Below are 14,068 nucleotides of genomic sequence, written 5' to 3'. Positions count from 1 at the left end.
TTTGAGAACACCTGCCCTAGTGTTTTAGCAGAAAATAACTAACAGCAAGATTGCAAGAACAAGATACAGCATACATGGTAACCTGCTTCTCCAAAATCCAGTCAGCCCCACAAGCCTTCCCTAACCTCAGACAAACACTGGCACTTCTAGAAGTGAAAATTAAGATAGTCCAGATTTAGATTAAATTTACTGGTTTCTTTAGACCTGTCATGGTAGTATCTATATGTTACAATCCATGTTGAGGCTTTTCATTCCCCACAGAGTAATCAACATTTATTAATTCTTTCAGGATATGAAACCACTTGACCTGAAAAAGTGATGAATTTTACACTATCTGTCATGAACACTTTGGTGCCAGTCTTACGCTTTCTTCAGATTCTCTTATCTGCAGCCTTGCAAGCCATGCAGAAAGTCACGACTATTGGCTCTTCCCCTGTTTAGGAAAACAGTCACCCTCCTTCAGCACTGGATTTAAAGTAACCTATGAACTGTGGAAGCTCTTGGAGAAAAGAGCTATCATAAACAAGTTTCTTGTCTCCCTTATTACACAACTCCCTGTCAAGAAACTCTCTGTCTCCCCTCCCTCATTCCCACTGAGGGCTCCATTAACTACAGGAGTGTATAGCCCAAACAGAGGAGACAGAATGGAATCTAGGGCCAGAATAAGGATGGATTTCTTAAATAATTTACTTGTCATTAGGGAGAAGCACGTCTCACCATTAAGCATGTCTTCACCACAGAGTTAGCCCAGGTGTCTCCCTTAAGTCTCCTGCTGTCCACACATCTGAATTTAGTGGTGCTTTATACCTGAGCTAGCTGGCCCAGCTGGGGGTATGGGTGAGAGCCTGGGTTCCACTTTCACTGAGGCTGGTACGCCACCCACTTTGCAGTGAGAATGCGGGCTATATCACTCAAGTGCTGATAGTCCTGCGGTGCCTTCCCACCATTCCCCCGTGTGTCGAAAACGATAGACAAGTTCTCCCACAATTCACTGGGAAAGACTCCTAAAGAGGCTTAGTTTATTGCAGCACAAAGAATCATGGGATATGCCCCCAAAGCCCTAGCGACACACATAGAAGTGTGCAGCACCACTGAGGACAAAGTAACTCAGATGTGGCTGTGCCGTGTGGCTGTACCCAGGCTAGGTTAACCCAGGTGTCAATCACCCAGGCTAACTCGGCAATAAGGAATTATTGTTAAAAGGAGATGGGGGTTATTGGCCAATGGCAAGAGGGATCCTGATTTGGAGAGACCCCATTCATATCCCTGTTCACCAGGCCAGGGGGAATGTAAGTGTTCAGCCTCAGAGCTCCAATTCTTTTTTCTCATTAGTCTGATAGGCACAAAGATGGCAGCCAAGGAGACATGTTTTGTGTTGTGAATCTCCCTTAAAAACCTTCCCTGATGAGTGGATATCTATCCGCTAGAGAATAACCTGCCTCCATATAACATTAGGGTCACACAATGCGCTTTTCCCAACATTGTTCTCCCAAGTCAGTTGCCATATAAAGTAACTATAAGTAACTGGAAGGAGCAGCATCACAGACTCGGTTCCTCGGAGAGGGGCAGTCAGAGAGGCACATTACTCAGTGGGAGGCCTGGGGAGTTTTCACAGGCCAGTAATCATGGAGGCCACCTCTCTCACAGATAGGGCACAAAGGTTTCTAATTGACAAGTAATTAGTAACATTCTCCTAATAAAGTTGGTGTTAGATCCTGACTGGCACAGTTGGAAAGTCATGTACAGTACCTGTGACTGTTTTGTCGTCCAAGACGCGACTGCTGTCCAAATCTGAAGGCTGTACCATACCTAGATATTCCTTTATGAGGAGACTCAGCTGGGTGTATGCCTCATCGTAATCATCTACAGGAAACAGTTGCACATTTCAAGGAGGGAGGGAAAGGATGTATGACAAAAGAACAGCCATGCACCAGCACGAAATTATAACAGAAGTCAGAGATGAAAATGTCCTGTTAGCTCACCCAGCATATCTCCCTACCAGTTTGGGCTTCTTCTCCACAATACATTCTCTGGTAAATGTATTCCCAGTCTAGCTGTAAATGTTCCTCAAGTAATGAGGTGAAACCTCATCACTTGAGAAACTTCCCTTGGGAGAATAATCCACAGCCTACTACTGTGAAGAAGCATTTCCTAAATTCAGCTACATTCTAAACTCCTATAAGTCAGCCTAAATGTTCTTCTCCTCAATTTAATTTTATTTATTGCCTTTGATTTCTTCTGTTTTACACTAAAAATGTAAGGCTGCCTATCCCTGGCTTCAGGTGTCCTTAACAATAGTTAAAAATATGATTATAATAATTCACAAGGCCAGCTATTTCATCTAAACCCTAGACCCAAATCCACCGCAGCAATGGCCAGTCAAAAAAAATATCTAGGAAAAATCCCCTGTCCCACTACTTGCTACCCTCCCCTCATGATTTTCTCTCACTCCCTAAACAACAGGGAGAAAACATCTGAGAAAGATCAACAGATTCAATTATTTTACCCAAAGGAGGTGATCAAGTTTCAAAGTAGAAGGGTCCTCACAGAGAAGGCCCTTGCAGCAGTTCCTCTCTTTATGCCCCTGCGGACCTCAACGGTGGCAGTATGGCACAGGGTAAAAGGCAGCCAGACCTCAGGCCATTTAGGGATTAACAGGACAAAAACAACACACTGAACTCCATTCAAAAACCAACAGACAATTAGGTCCAGATCCTCAAAGGATCTGAATACCTTTGAGGATCTGGAACTTAGGGCAGATCACGGAACTTCAGTGGAACAGCCTCATGAAAGACACTGCATAACAAATGTGCAGCTGATTCTACACCAGGTTCAATTTCTTGATGGATTTAAGATGTAGCTAGCACATAATGCAGTAATTCAATCTTGAGGTGACAAAGATACAAATCTGCAGTTCTTTATGTCCTCTGGATAAGAACTAGCTGGGTTCCATTTCTGGCAGACTCAAACCAGCTACTCTGAGCATCAATTTGCCTTCCCTAGTTTTTGTTTCAGAGATGACTTTATCTGCATGGCCGTTTGGGGGCATCCGTTGCCATCACCCTGGGTAATCAGATTCTTGGTACAAAAGAGGTTAACTCACCTGTGTTAATTACTGCATCAAAGTATCCTGGAAAATCCTGATTTATTTTGATATACATGTCCACTCTGGAGACTGCAGTTTCAATCTCTGGCCTGCTAAACAGCCCCTTCCTCCGCAGATGTCCCTCATATTTTTCTTTGTTCATTGGTACTAACAGGATATATCGAGGTTCAAAGTAGGTATTTTTCAAACTTTGCACACCCTTTAAGATTAGACAGAAAGCACCCAATAATGTTTTATTCCTGAAACTCAGTGACTACTTACTGACATGCTGTGTTCATGATGACCCCTTACTTATTACAAACCATCATATTTAGCAATGTTGGTAAGTTATTTAAGTCTATGGTCTTCAAAATCTGGCATCGAATTCATCTTGGAGTGAGTGAGTACAACTCCCAGGAACCCTACAGTTCATTGGTGATTTAAAGCACCTTGCTTTCATATACCTGCCTAGTAACTGTTTTTCCTGTTAGGCCCTATCCTTTCTCCCCCCTTATTTTGCATGTCAGAAGTCATACTACTGTATTTCTTACAACCATTTTCTGACCAATTTATACCCCACATGTCACTTTCACCACCACTGAATTTGGCCCTTTCATTTTTACAATGAACCACATCAGAATCTTCTTCTCAATCAGAATGTCTTTCTAACTGATGCTGAGCAGCCTGATAACTTTTGGAGAATGAGGGTTTATTAAACCACAGTAGTTTATGATGGTAAGCGAACTGCTTTTGAATTTTTGACGGCATCTCTTGTACCAAACCATGATATTCTGAGAAAGGGGGAAGTCTACATCCGCACTAAACATACCTGAATAGCATAAAGAAATAAAAAATACAGTATGTGACATTTATACAGGATTCTAAAGCACTTGGCACAGATCAACTGGCTTCTCTGTTTGAGTCCAAATTCTGCATATGTGGCTATATAATGGTGAGGGGAGAAAGGCTAATATGTAAGGGCCAGACAAAACTGCAGCTGTCTGCTCTGGGTACCATATGGGCTGCTCCATCCTGACTTCCCCCACAACCATCTGGGATATACAAATGCCCAAAGGCAAAGGAGAGAAGACAGAGCTATATAGCTCCATCCCATCCAATCTACGGCTAGGCCTAACCAGCAAAAATGAGTCCTGAGTGAGTACCTTAGGCCTCCAATCCTATAAACCTGAACATGATTAACTTCAAGCATGAGAACAGTTCTACTGACTTCAATGACACTGTTCAAGTACAAAAGTATTTGCGGGATGAGGGTCTTACATACCTACACTTAGGGCAGGTCTACATTACAAGCTTGGTTTGGTACAGCTGCACTGATGCAGCTGCACAGTTGTACTGTCTGCTGAAGACACTCTCTCCCGACAGCATCATAATTGGCAGCACCCAGCCAACATATCCCTGGGTTGAGGTCAGTTTCGTGTGTCGCTCAGGAGTGTGGATTTTTCACACCCCTGAGTGACCTAGTTATACCGAAGTAAGCATATAGCATATAGACCTGACCTTACTTACATATGCCCCTGAAATAAAAAGGAATCGGAGGGTGGCCCACAAAGTGGTGGGAATAGAGAGATGCAAGGAACCCCTCGTGTTTGCAATAAGCTCTGTCTACAAAAGCAACAAAATGTGCCTTCTAGTGTAAAACAAATCAAAAACCAAAAATGATACATCACTAAAATGAGGGGTGGGGATGGAGTCTGTGTGGGGGCCAACCGAAACTTAAAACTGAAGACGTATCTGAAAAATAGGATTGAAACTTAAATTGTACACCTAATGTGCACATGCAGCCACTGCAATTTTATGTTCAAATGGGGTAACTGTATGCACCAATGGCCGCGTAAACAAGGGATGGGTCCTGAAAGTGCCCTGGAACATCTCCCCTCACTGTGTTGCAGAATGCAACAGGTACTTCACTGACTAGAAATATAGTTATTACAAAGGGGACAAATCCCACCTCCTAACAGTGCAGAGGTGATAGATTAAAGGGTATTAAATGGCTCAAATGTTTAGCCTCAGCTCATGAACCATAATTAAAGTGTTCTTTTAATAGGCATGAATCACTTTTGTTAGGGGCTTAGGAGATGATAATGAACTTGAAGCCTTTCTGCTTCAGATGCATAACTCACCATTATGGTTTGTCATCAACAGGTAGAGGCCACAGCAATGCAGACTGCTGCATAATTATTACACGCTTTAGAACTCTGGCACCAGAGATATTTCTTAACTAGCTGTTCATGATATTGCTGTTGATAATATCCAATAAAGACAAAGTAACTTCCCTATTCATATACAGGCCCTAACTTCTCCATCATTTAGTAATACACCTATTCTGAGAAGCAGTCAAGCTTTATGAGACACATCCCACTGTGTCATGTCCAGTTTGTCTTCACTTGTGAATTTAGGGTCCTAGCCTGTGAGAAGCTGAGCATCCTCAATGCCTGTTAAAGTCAATGGGAGTTGAATATGCTAATACCTCAAAATAGGCACTCAGATTGCAAGATCAGACCATTTAATTGTTGGCCCTTTGATACAGAGCTATCGCTATACAGTGGCTTGTACATTTCTGGCAATATATAAATGATTAATAATAATGCACATAAACTACTCCCACTGAATCTTGTAGGCACCTAAATTTACTCGGCACCTATATTTTTGCAATAAAAAGTTCGCTAGGCACCAATGTTTCTGTCTCTGTGCATGCGCACTGCTGCCTCCCACAAGTCCCAGAGCAATCTACAAACCAGGAGAAGAAAGATGTTCGGCTGCCAAACCACAGGCGGGGCCTGATTCAGAAGGTGTGCTCAGAGGCAGCCTACCAGATTGGGCCCCTCAGGCAAACTGACACAAAACCACCAGGGAGGGCATAACTTTTTTATCCCAGTGCTTAGAGTACTCATCTGGGAGATGCCTGGTTCAAGTCCTTCCTCCACCTGAGAGGAAGAAGGGATTTGAACTGAGATCTACCACCTCTCAGGTGAGAGCTCTAACCACTGAGTTATGGGGTATTCTGTTGTGGGGCTGTCTCAATCTCTCCTGTTGAAGCTGTCTTACTGTGGATCAATAATTAAAGAGTCAAGTGGGCCAGAGACAGAGAGCGCAAGCGAGCACAAGCATGAGAATGACTCTATAGTCCAGTGGTTAGAGCACTCACCCAGGCTCCACTCATCCTACTCCAATGACTCTTTAGTTATTTATTCACAGTGGAAAAGCTTCAACAAGAGAGAATGAGGGAGCCCCATAACAGAATATCCCATAGCCAGTGGTTACAGCAGTTACCCGAGAGGTGGTGGATCTCAGTTCAAACCCACCTGGGAGGGACAACTTGAAGCAGGCATCTCCCACATCCCAGATGAGTACCCTAACCACTGGGCTACAAGTTATAAGGGAGGGGTATCCCATCTGTGACTTGCTAGCAGAGATGGCACCTCCCTGCAGCCTGATCTTAGACACCTATCTCCTTGAGGGACTTAGCACACATCCCTCTGGTCATCTTCCTCTGGCTAGCTTAGGTGTTTCCCTGCCTGGCAAGCTAGCTTTTGTGAATAGCATTTTAAGGCCCCTATCTCTCCCCATTCATTGTATGGGGAGCCTAGGCACCTAACTCAGGGTTCGTGAATCGCAGTATGTTTCTACGATTTTCTAGACTCCCAAATGTTGGGGGTTTTGATGCTCAGCTTAGCAACATCTAACTCCTTTTGTGCATCTAGGCCCAGTAACCTGCCCAAGGTCACTCAGGAAGTCTGTAGCAGAGCAGGGAATTGAACCTGGGTCTCCCAAGTCCTACCTTAGTGCCCTGACCACTACATCATCCTTCCTCTCACATGAGAGGAATTCTCATAATGAGAATTATTTAATTAGAGCAGAAACTACAAAGGTAAATGTTATTCTTTTGGATTGATAATGAACACGTTTCCATGTTTTGTTTTTCGATGACGTTATAATGGTTAAGTAATAGTAACGCCTACCTCTATTTCCAAATGAACACAGCTTGCCAGTCCCTCTCTGGCAATGGATTCTACAGTATCTCTTCCTAATCCGTAGTAGTGGCTGCTATATTTATAGGTTGCAATAAATTTCCCCTGAAATTAAAATGGTGATGTGTCATGACAATGGAAAGATTGTAATGAAAACAGCTTTCCTACAGAAGCACAGTAAAAATTATTGTTCTAGACTTGGTTACCATTAGTATACAGCTCCACAAAGCCTAAATCATCAGTGATAACAAGGCCACCTGGGGTGCACAACTTGCAGAGAGCAGCAAAGAACAGGCCTCAAGGGTGCAGGCTGTACATTGTTTGGGAATAATAAAACATCAGCTCATTGAAAACAAGCAGCTGATGGATTACAACTTTACATTGGTTATTCATTCACCCTGCAAAGAAGCACAAGATCTAAAGCAAGAGGCATCTTCCTTTGACAGTGCCTCAAAATGAATGGCAGCACCGGATAAAAGAGAAGATACCAAAGAGGAAAGTGGGTACACAAAGCAAACCTGCAAGGGGAACATATACTTGGGAAATAAATTTCAACAGTGAAACTTGGCAAAAAAAAACTTTGGTGCCCAGTACTTTGTGTCCAAAGATATTCTTTGGAAATTAAACCACACTGTCATTGAGAGGTAAACACTAAACATCAGTTCAATGGCTTATGAATGTGTAGGCCTTGTGTATCTACCAATAAAGTACTATAATTGGGCTTTTTGCGCCCAAACTGCATTGGGAGTACAGATATGCACCAGAAGCAGTAGCTGGAGACATTCTGTCTAGAGAGAGAAGAGAAGCAGGTACAATGTCTCCAGGGTCAATCTGCTATCCTTTAAATCCTGTGCTCCCCACAGGGCTCCTAGAACATTGAGAAACATGGTAGGACCCTATCCACAAGCCTCGTTTTGGCTTTCTAGCACCCCTATCCTCCCCACCCCCCAACACACACACACACACACACACACTTGGTATTCACATATGCAAATGACCTATTATTTATTAATATTACAATAGTACCTAAAGACTCCAACTGATCTATGTGCCCCACTGTAAAAGGTACTGTAGCTAAACACAGTAAGAGACAGTCTAGCTGACCATTTGCACAAATAAATACCTAATTTTCACATGAAACTGTGCTTACTGGACATGCATATTAGTCATGTAATTGTGCACACATCTCATTTTTTCAGAAATCAGGCCTTTAGAAACTTTTTGTTTCAGTGAGATCCAGTGAACTCACTGATACTACAGGTTTAGGCCTACCAAGACACAAGTCCAATTCTTACCATGTTCAACATATTGTCAAACACCTCCTGAGAAATGAAGTAGTAATCAAGTCTGTTGTCTTCTCCGAAGTAAGATGCCCTCGTGGTGTGACAGGGGCTGGAAGATATACGATATGTTAAAGGAACCACCAGTTTTCAATCATTTAAGAAGCTGGTAGTGGAGGAGGAGGAGGGAAGAGCACGAGAAATCATTTTATTTTAAGCAGAGAAGAAATATGAGGACAATAAAGAGGTGCAAAATCATACCACTAATGCTGCATATTTGAAAGAATAACTATAAATGCAAAAAAACTGTATTAATATAACATTACATTTGGGCTATAAATCCAAACACACAGGATGTCTGAGTGGAAGCTGTCACAGCACCGATAAGTAGGGAAGTGATAAATTCATCCTCCCCCCCCACCCCCGCTTTGTTGACTCCTGGCTGATATATAGGAATCTTAGATACAGGAGGGGTGGTGGGAGGCAGGTTGAGCAACTAATAGAAGTAGATGGAGGGACCAGTGGTGAGCTCCAGAACCAGCAATAAGAGGGTATCAGTGCTGGAATCAATGAGATTGGCTGGAAGTAGGGGGAGGTAAGGGAACTATTTCAAATGCACACTTCTATTTAAGAGCAACCATTTGAAGTATCTGACACATGAACTTTCTTTTGAGATGAGGGTCATACAAATATGAATCTGGCCAAATAGCTAAGTCTACATATGAAGAAATTTTAGTTTAAAGGCTCCAGTCCCTTCCTACACATTCTGTTTCACATAAGCACCAGCATATGGTCCTCAGTCACTCCTAACAGTGGGTCACATTCCTGAGAGGTGGTACTTTGCTAATAGTGTTTTTGTGCCACAGGACAAGCAGAACAAAAATGTTATGCATAGACTTACACTGACAATATTTTGTCTTCTTGACTGCTCCATCTCAGACAAAACATAGCAAAAAATATTCACATCTAAATATATGGAGCCTGGCTGTGTTATTAAAACACTGATAATGGATTTTAACCAGCTTTGCAAAATAAAACTGGACAGACAGCTTGTTTGCTGAGCTTTGGGTCTTGAAGCCTCAAGCTAGAGATCACAGAATGAAAAAAAGCCATGTCACACTTAGGGGCAGCATTGTCTAGGTCTGGGAACCCAGATTTCATTCCCAAGTGTGACACAAACATGCTTTATTTGGTATGGGTATTGGGTAACTGATGAAAAATAGAATACTTATGAGCCTGGTTCTCATTTATACTTAGGCCCTTTTACATTGCCAGAGTAGTGTAAAAGAACCCTACTGTGAGTGAGAATCAGACCCTTGTATGTCTATTACTTTCTATGCCAAAACCTATGAGTAGATGTACCATTTGTGTTTAACTTTGAACTGCTTATTTCTTTCCGTTCTCTTTTTTTGTCCCATAGGTGTTTCAGTGGACTCCTAATACCATAAACTAGTCAGCACCAAGCACAACGGGTTCCTGGTCAATGACTAAAGCTCCTAGGTGCTACAGTAATATAAATAAAAAACCCCTTCCAAAAACAAGGCCCTTCTTGTTTTTATTTCTTTTGAGTTTTGATAATGAAGATCTTGTAAAGCCTCTCTTGTTTCCCTGTAATTTTATTAATTTGATCATAGAAATCTAGGGCTGGAAGAGATCTTGACAGGTCATCTAGTCCAATGGTTTTCAACCTTTTTTGGACCAGGACCCATTTGTAAACACTTGTGGCCAATCCCGACCCAATAAATAGATTAAGTAGAAAACACATGAGTATTTTGGCCCCAAAATACTTTTTACCCACTACATGTAATAACAACAATAGTAATAAGTTAAAGAAGATCAACAGTCAAAGTTAAAGGCAGAAATCAACAACAGGAACAGATTAACAACAGTATAATAAATCCTAGGTTCCATTTAATGAGAAACCCGAGCTTGCTGCCTTAGACAAATTAGAGGATTGGGCCAAAAGAAATCTGATGAGGTTCAACAAGGACAAGTGCAGAGTCCTGCACTTAGGACGAAAGAATCCCATGCACCGCTACAGACTAGGGACCGAATGGCTCGGCAGCAGTTCTGCAGAAAAGGACCTAGGGGTTACAGTGGACAAGAAGCTGGATATGAGTCAACAGTGTGCCCTTGTTGCCAAGAAGGCCAATGGCATTTTGGGATGTATAAGTAGGGGCATTGCCAGCAGATCGAGGGATGTGATTGTTCCCCTCTATTCGACATTGGTGAGGCCTCATCTGGAGTACTGTGTCCAGTTTTGGGCCCCACACTACAAGAAGGATGTGGAAAAATTGGAAAGAGTCCAGCAGAGGGCAACAAAAATGATTAGGGAACTGGAACACATGACTTATGAGGAGAGGCTGAGGGAACTGGATTGTTTAGTGTGCGGAAGAGAAGAATGAGAGGGGATTTGATAGCTGCTTTCAACTACCTGAAAGGGGGGTCCAAAGAGGATGGCTCTAGATTGTTCTCAGTGGTAGCAGATGACAGAACAAGGAGTAATGGTCTCAAGTTGCAGTGGGGGAGGTTTAGGCTGGATATTAGGAAAAACTTTTTCACTAGGAGGTGGTGAAACACTGGAATGCGTTACCTTCGGAGGTGGTGGAATCTCCTTCCTTAGAAGTTTTTTAGGTCAGTCTTGCCAAAGCCTTGGCTGGGATGATTTAGTTGGGGATTGGTCCTGCTTTGAGCAGGGGGTTGGACTAGATGACCGCCTGAGGTCCCTTCCAACCCTGATATTCTATGATTCTATGCTCTTTGATGAGTTTAATCAAAGTTTGGTGTAATTTTAGTCAGCACAATCCAAAGGTCATGTTCAACATCCAGTCTCTTTCTGCTTTTGTTCTTCAGTTGAGTCAGGGCAGAGAATTCAGTTTCTCACAAGTATGTTATACTGACAGGCAAAATGACTATAATAGCCTGGCAAGCAAGAGCAGGATATTCCAACAGCAGCACTGCACCAAAACTGGGGAAGGCACATTTCAGTATATTTTCTCTGTAGACTGCGATCACAAGATAACTCGACCAGCTGAGATTCTTCCTCCATAGTAGACTAACATTTTCCAACACAACTCCAAATAGATCCATTTGGATAGTATCCATTAGTATCCATTCTTTTCCCTTGAGTTCTTTGTCTGGAAAGTAATCTCAGAATCTTTTGTGTAATTTAGTTAAATGATTACTGATTGTTTTCTTCAGTGCTTCCTGGCTAGCAGAATCTTTCCAATTTTTTGTTTCTAGACACTCATTACGAAACATGTCCATTCTATTATTTGAAACATGTTTGTTCACCAGAGAAAGTTTTTTTTAATGCAACAATTTTATCAGTTTGCTCAAAGCGATCGTGCCCTCTTCCGTGTGAAGATGGATTCAAATAATTTGGATAATCAAATATATCTGCCATATATGCAACATGAGGAAGCCATGTGTCATTACTGAAGTGCTTTGCCAGGTGAGATTTTTTTTTCTTCAAAAAAAAAAAAAAAAGCTGCCAACTCACTTTTAAGTTCAAATTCACGAGACAACACTTTGCCATGGGACATCCAGCGAACCTCAGCATCGTAAAGCAGATGTAATGTGCACTGCCCATTTCCTGACAGAAAACTTGAAAGCATCATGAATTCTTGGCATATTGTTTGATGTAATTCACAATTTTGACAACATCTTTAAGAGTTTTGTGACGCTCAGGTACCATGTCTTTAGCTGATAATGCCTCCCTGTGCAGGAAACAGTGGTTCCACATTGCACTGGGTTCTTTCAAAAAGATTATCTGAATAACTTCTGAATGTTTCCCTGTCTTTGAAGCAGCTCCATCAGTTGTAACACCAATACACTTCGACCAGCTCAATCCCACCGACTCCAAGTAATCATCCAATGCAACAAATATATCAGCAGCAGTAGTAGAAGTAGGCAAATCCACACTAAACAAGTACTGGATAGGGTAACTAGCTTTGTGGATGGGGGGAAGCAGTAGATGTGGTATATCTTGACTTTAGTAAGGTTTGTGATACTGTCTCACATGACCTTCTCATAAACAAACTAGGGAAATGCAACCTAGATGGAGCTATAAGGTGGGTGCAGAACTGGTTGGAAAACCATTCCCAGAGAGTAGTTATGAATGGTTCAAAGTCAAGCTGGAAGGGCATATCAAGTGGGGTCCCATAGGGATCAGTTCTGGGTCTGGGTCTGTTCAATATCTTCATCCATGATTTAGATAATGTCATAGACAGTACACTTATAAAGTTTGCAGACAATACCAAGCTGGGAGGGGTTGCAAGTGCTTTAGAGGATAGATGTAAAACTCAAAATGATCTGGACAAACTGGAGAAATGGTCTGAAGTAAATAGAATGAAATTCAATAAAGGACAAAGGCAAAATATTCCACTTAGGAAGGAACAATCAGTTCCACACATACAAAATGGGAAATGACTGCCTAGGAAAGAGTACTGCAGAAACGATCTGGGGGTCATAGTGGATGACAAGTTAAATATGAGTCAACAGTGTAGCACTGTTGCAAAAAAAGCAAACATCGTTCTGGGATGTATTAGCAGGAGTGTTGTAAGCAAGACACGAGAAGTAATTCTTCTGCTCTACTCTGCACTGATAAGGCCTCAACTGGAATATTATGTCTAGTTCTGGGCGCCACATTTCAGGAAAGATGTGGACAAATTAGAGGAAGTCCAGAGAATAGCAACAAAAATGATTTGACGGTCTAGAAAACATTACCTACAAGGGATGACTAAAAAAAATGGGTTTGTTTAGTCTAGAGAAGAGTAGACTGAGAAGGGACATGATAACAGTTTTCAAGTACATAAAAGGTTGTTACAAGGAAAAGGGAGAAAAATTGTTCTCCTTAGTCTCTGAGGATAGGACAAGAAGCAATGGGCTTAAATTGCAGCAAAATGGCTTAGGTTGGTGATTAGGAAAAACTTCCTAGCTGTCAGGGTGGTTAGGCACTGGAACAAATAGCCTTGGGAGCTTGTGGAATCTCCATGATTGGGGATTTTTAAGAGCGAGTTAGACAAACACCTGTCAGGGATGGTCTAGATAATACTTAGTACTGCCTTGTGTGTAGGGGACTGGACTCTCGAGGTCCCTTCCCATCCTACGATTCTATGATTCTTGAAAATCACTTTCCCACATGTGCCTCACAAAAACCAGCAAGATATGTATCAAATCGCACTCTGTATCAGTCTGTAAACAGTCGTGTACTGAAAGACTATCAGCTGTTTGCAGTTTGAGGTCTTCTAAGATATCGCAGATTCTTCTCTGTATTGTATCACTGGAGAGAGGGATTGTTTTTAATTTTTTTGCAGCCGACTCACCCAATAATTCAGTGCACATGTCAATAGCAGAAGGTAAAATTAACTTCTCAGTGACCGTGTGAGCTTTTTTACATTTCACAATGCAGTGCACAAAAAGGTAAGAAGCATGCGATGCTTGCTCCCAGATAGTAGATACACATTCAAGTGTTTTTTGTGACATTTCCAAATCTTTCCTTTTTTGTTTAAAAAAATCAAGAGGCTTGTCTTTATAGCTAGAGTGCTTTGTCTAGAAATGCCTATGTAACTTTGATGGTTTTAGGCTTTCATTTGCTAACAGTTCAAGCAGATGACACACTGTGGCCTGTGTTCATCATTTCAGTCCTCAATAAATGAAAACCCAAGCTTTAAGTAAACAGGGTCGTACCTATGATTATTTTTCTTCTTAGG

General features: G+C 41.9%; 1 protein-coding gene across 6 annotated transcripts in view; it reads right to left on the bottom strand.

The window, feature by feature from the left end:
* LRGUK (leucine rich repeats and guanylate kinase domain containing) overlaps window positions 1-14,068 on the bottom strand; it is an 81,330-nt gene that overhangs the window by 25,384 nt on the left and 41,878 nt on the right. For all 6 annotated transcript variants that reach the window (XM_048836705.2, XM_048836706.2, XM_048836708.2 and 3 more), the window contains exons 12-15: window positions 8,370-8,466; window positions 7,066-7,179; window positions 3,104-3,305; window positions 1,750-1,863 (exon numbers count right to left, since the gene is read on the bottom strand). In XM_048836705.2, the coding sequence (XP_048692662.2) occupies window positions 1,750-1,863; window positions 3,104-3,305; window positions 7,066-7,179; window positions 8,370-8,466 (527 nt within the window). The remainder of the gene's footprint in view (window positions 1-1,749; window positions 1,864-3,103; window positions 3,306-7,065; window positions 7,180-8,369; window positions 8,467-14,068) is intronic.

This window comes from Caretta caretta, chromosome 1, assembly GCF_965140235.1.
Source record: "Caretta caretta isolate rCarCar2 chromosome 1, rCarCar1.hap1, whole genome shotgun sequence".
Classification (NCBI taxonomy): domain Eukaryota; kingdom Metazoa; phylum Chordata; order Testudines; family Cheloniidae; genus Caretta; species Caretta caretta.
This window is presented reverse-complemented; position numbering and strand designations above follow the sequence as displayed.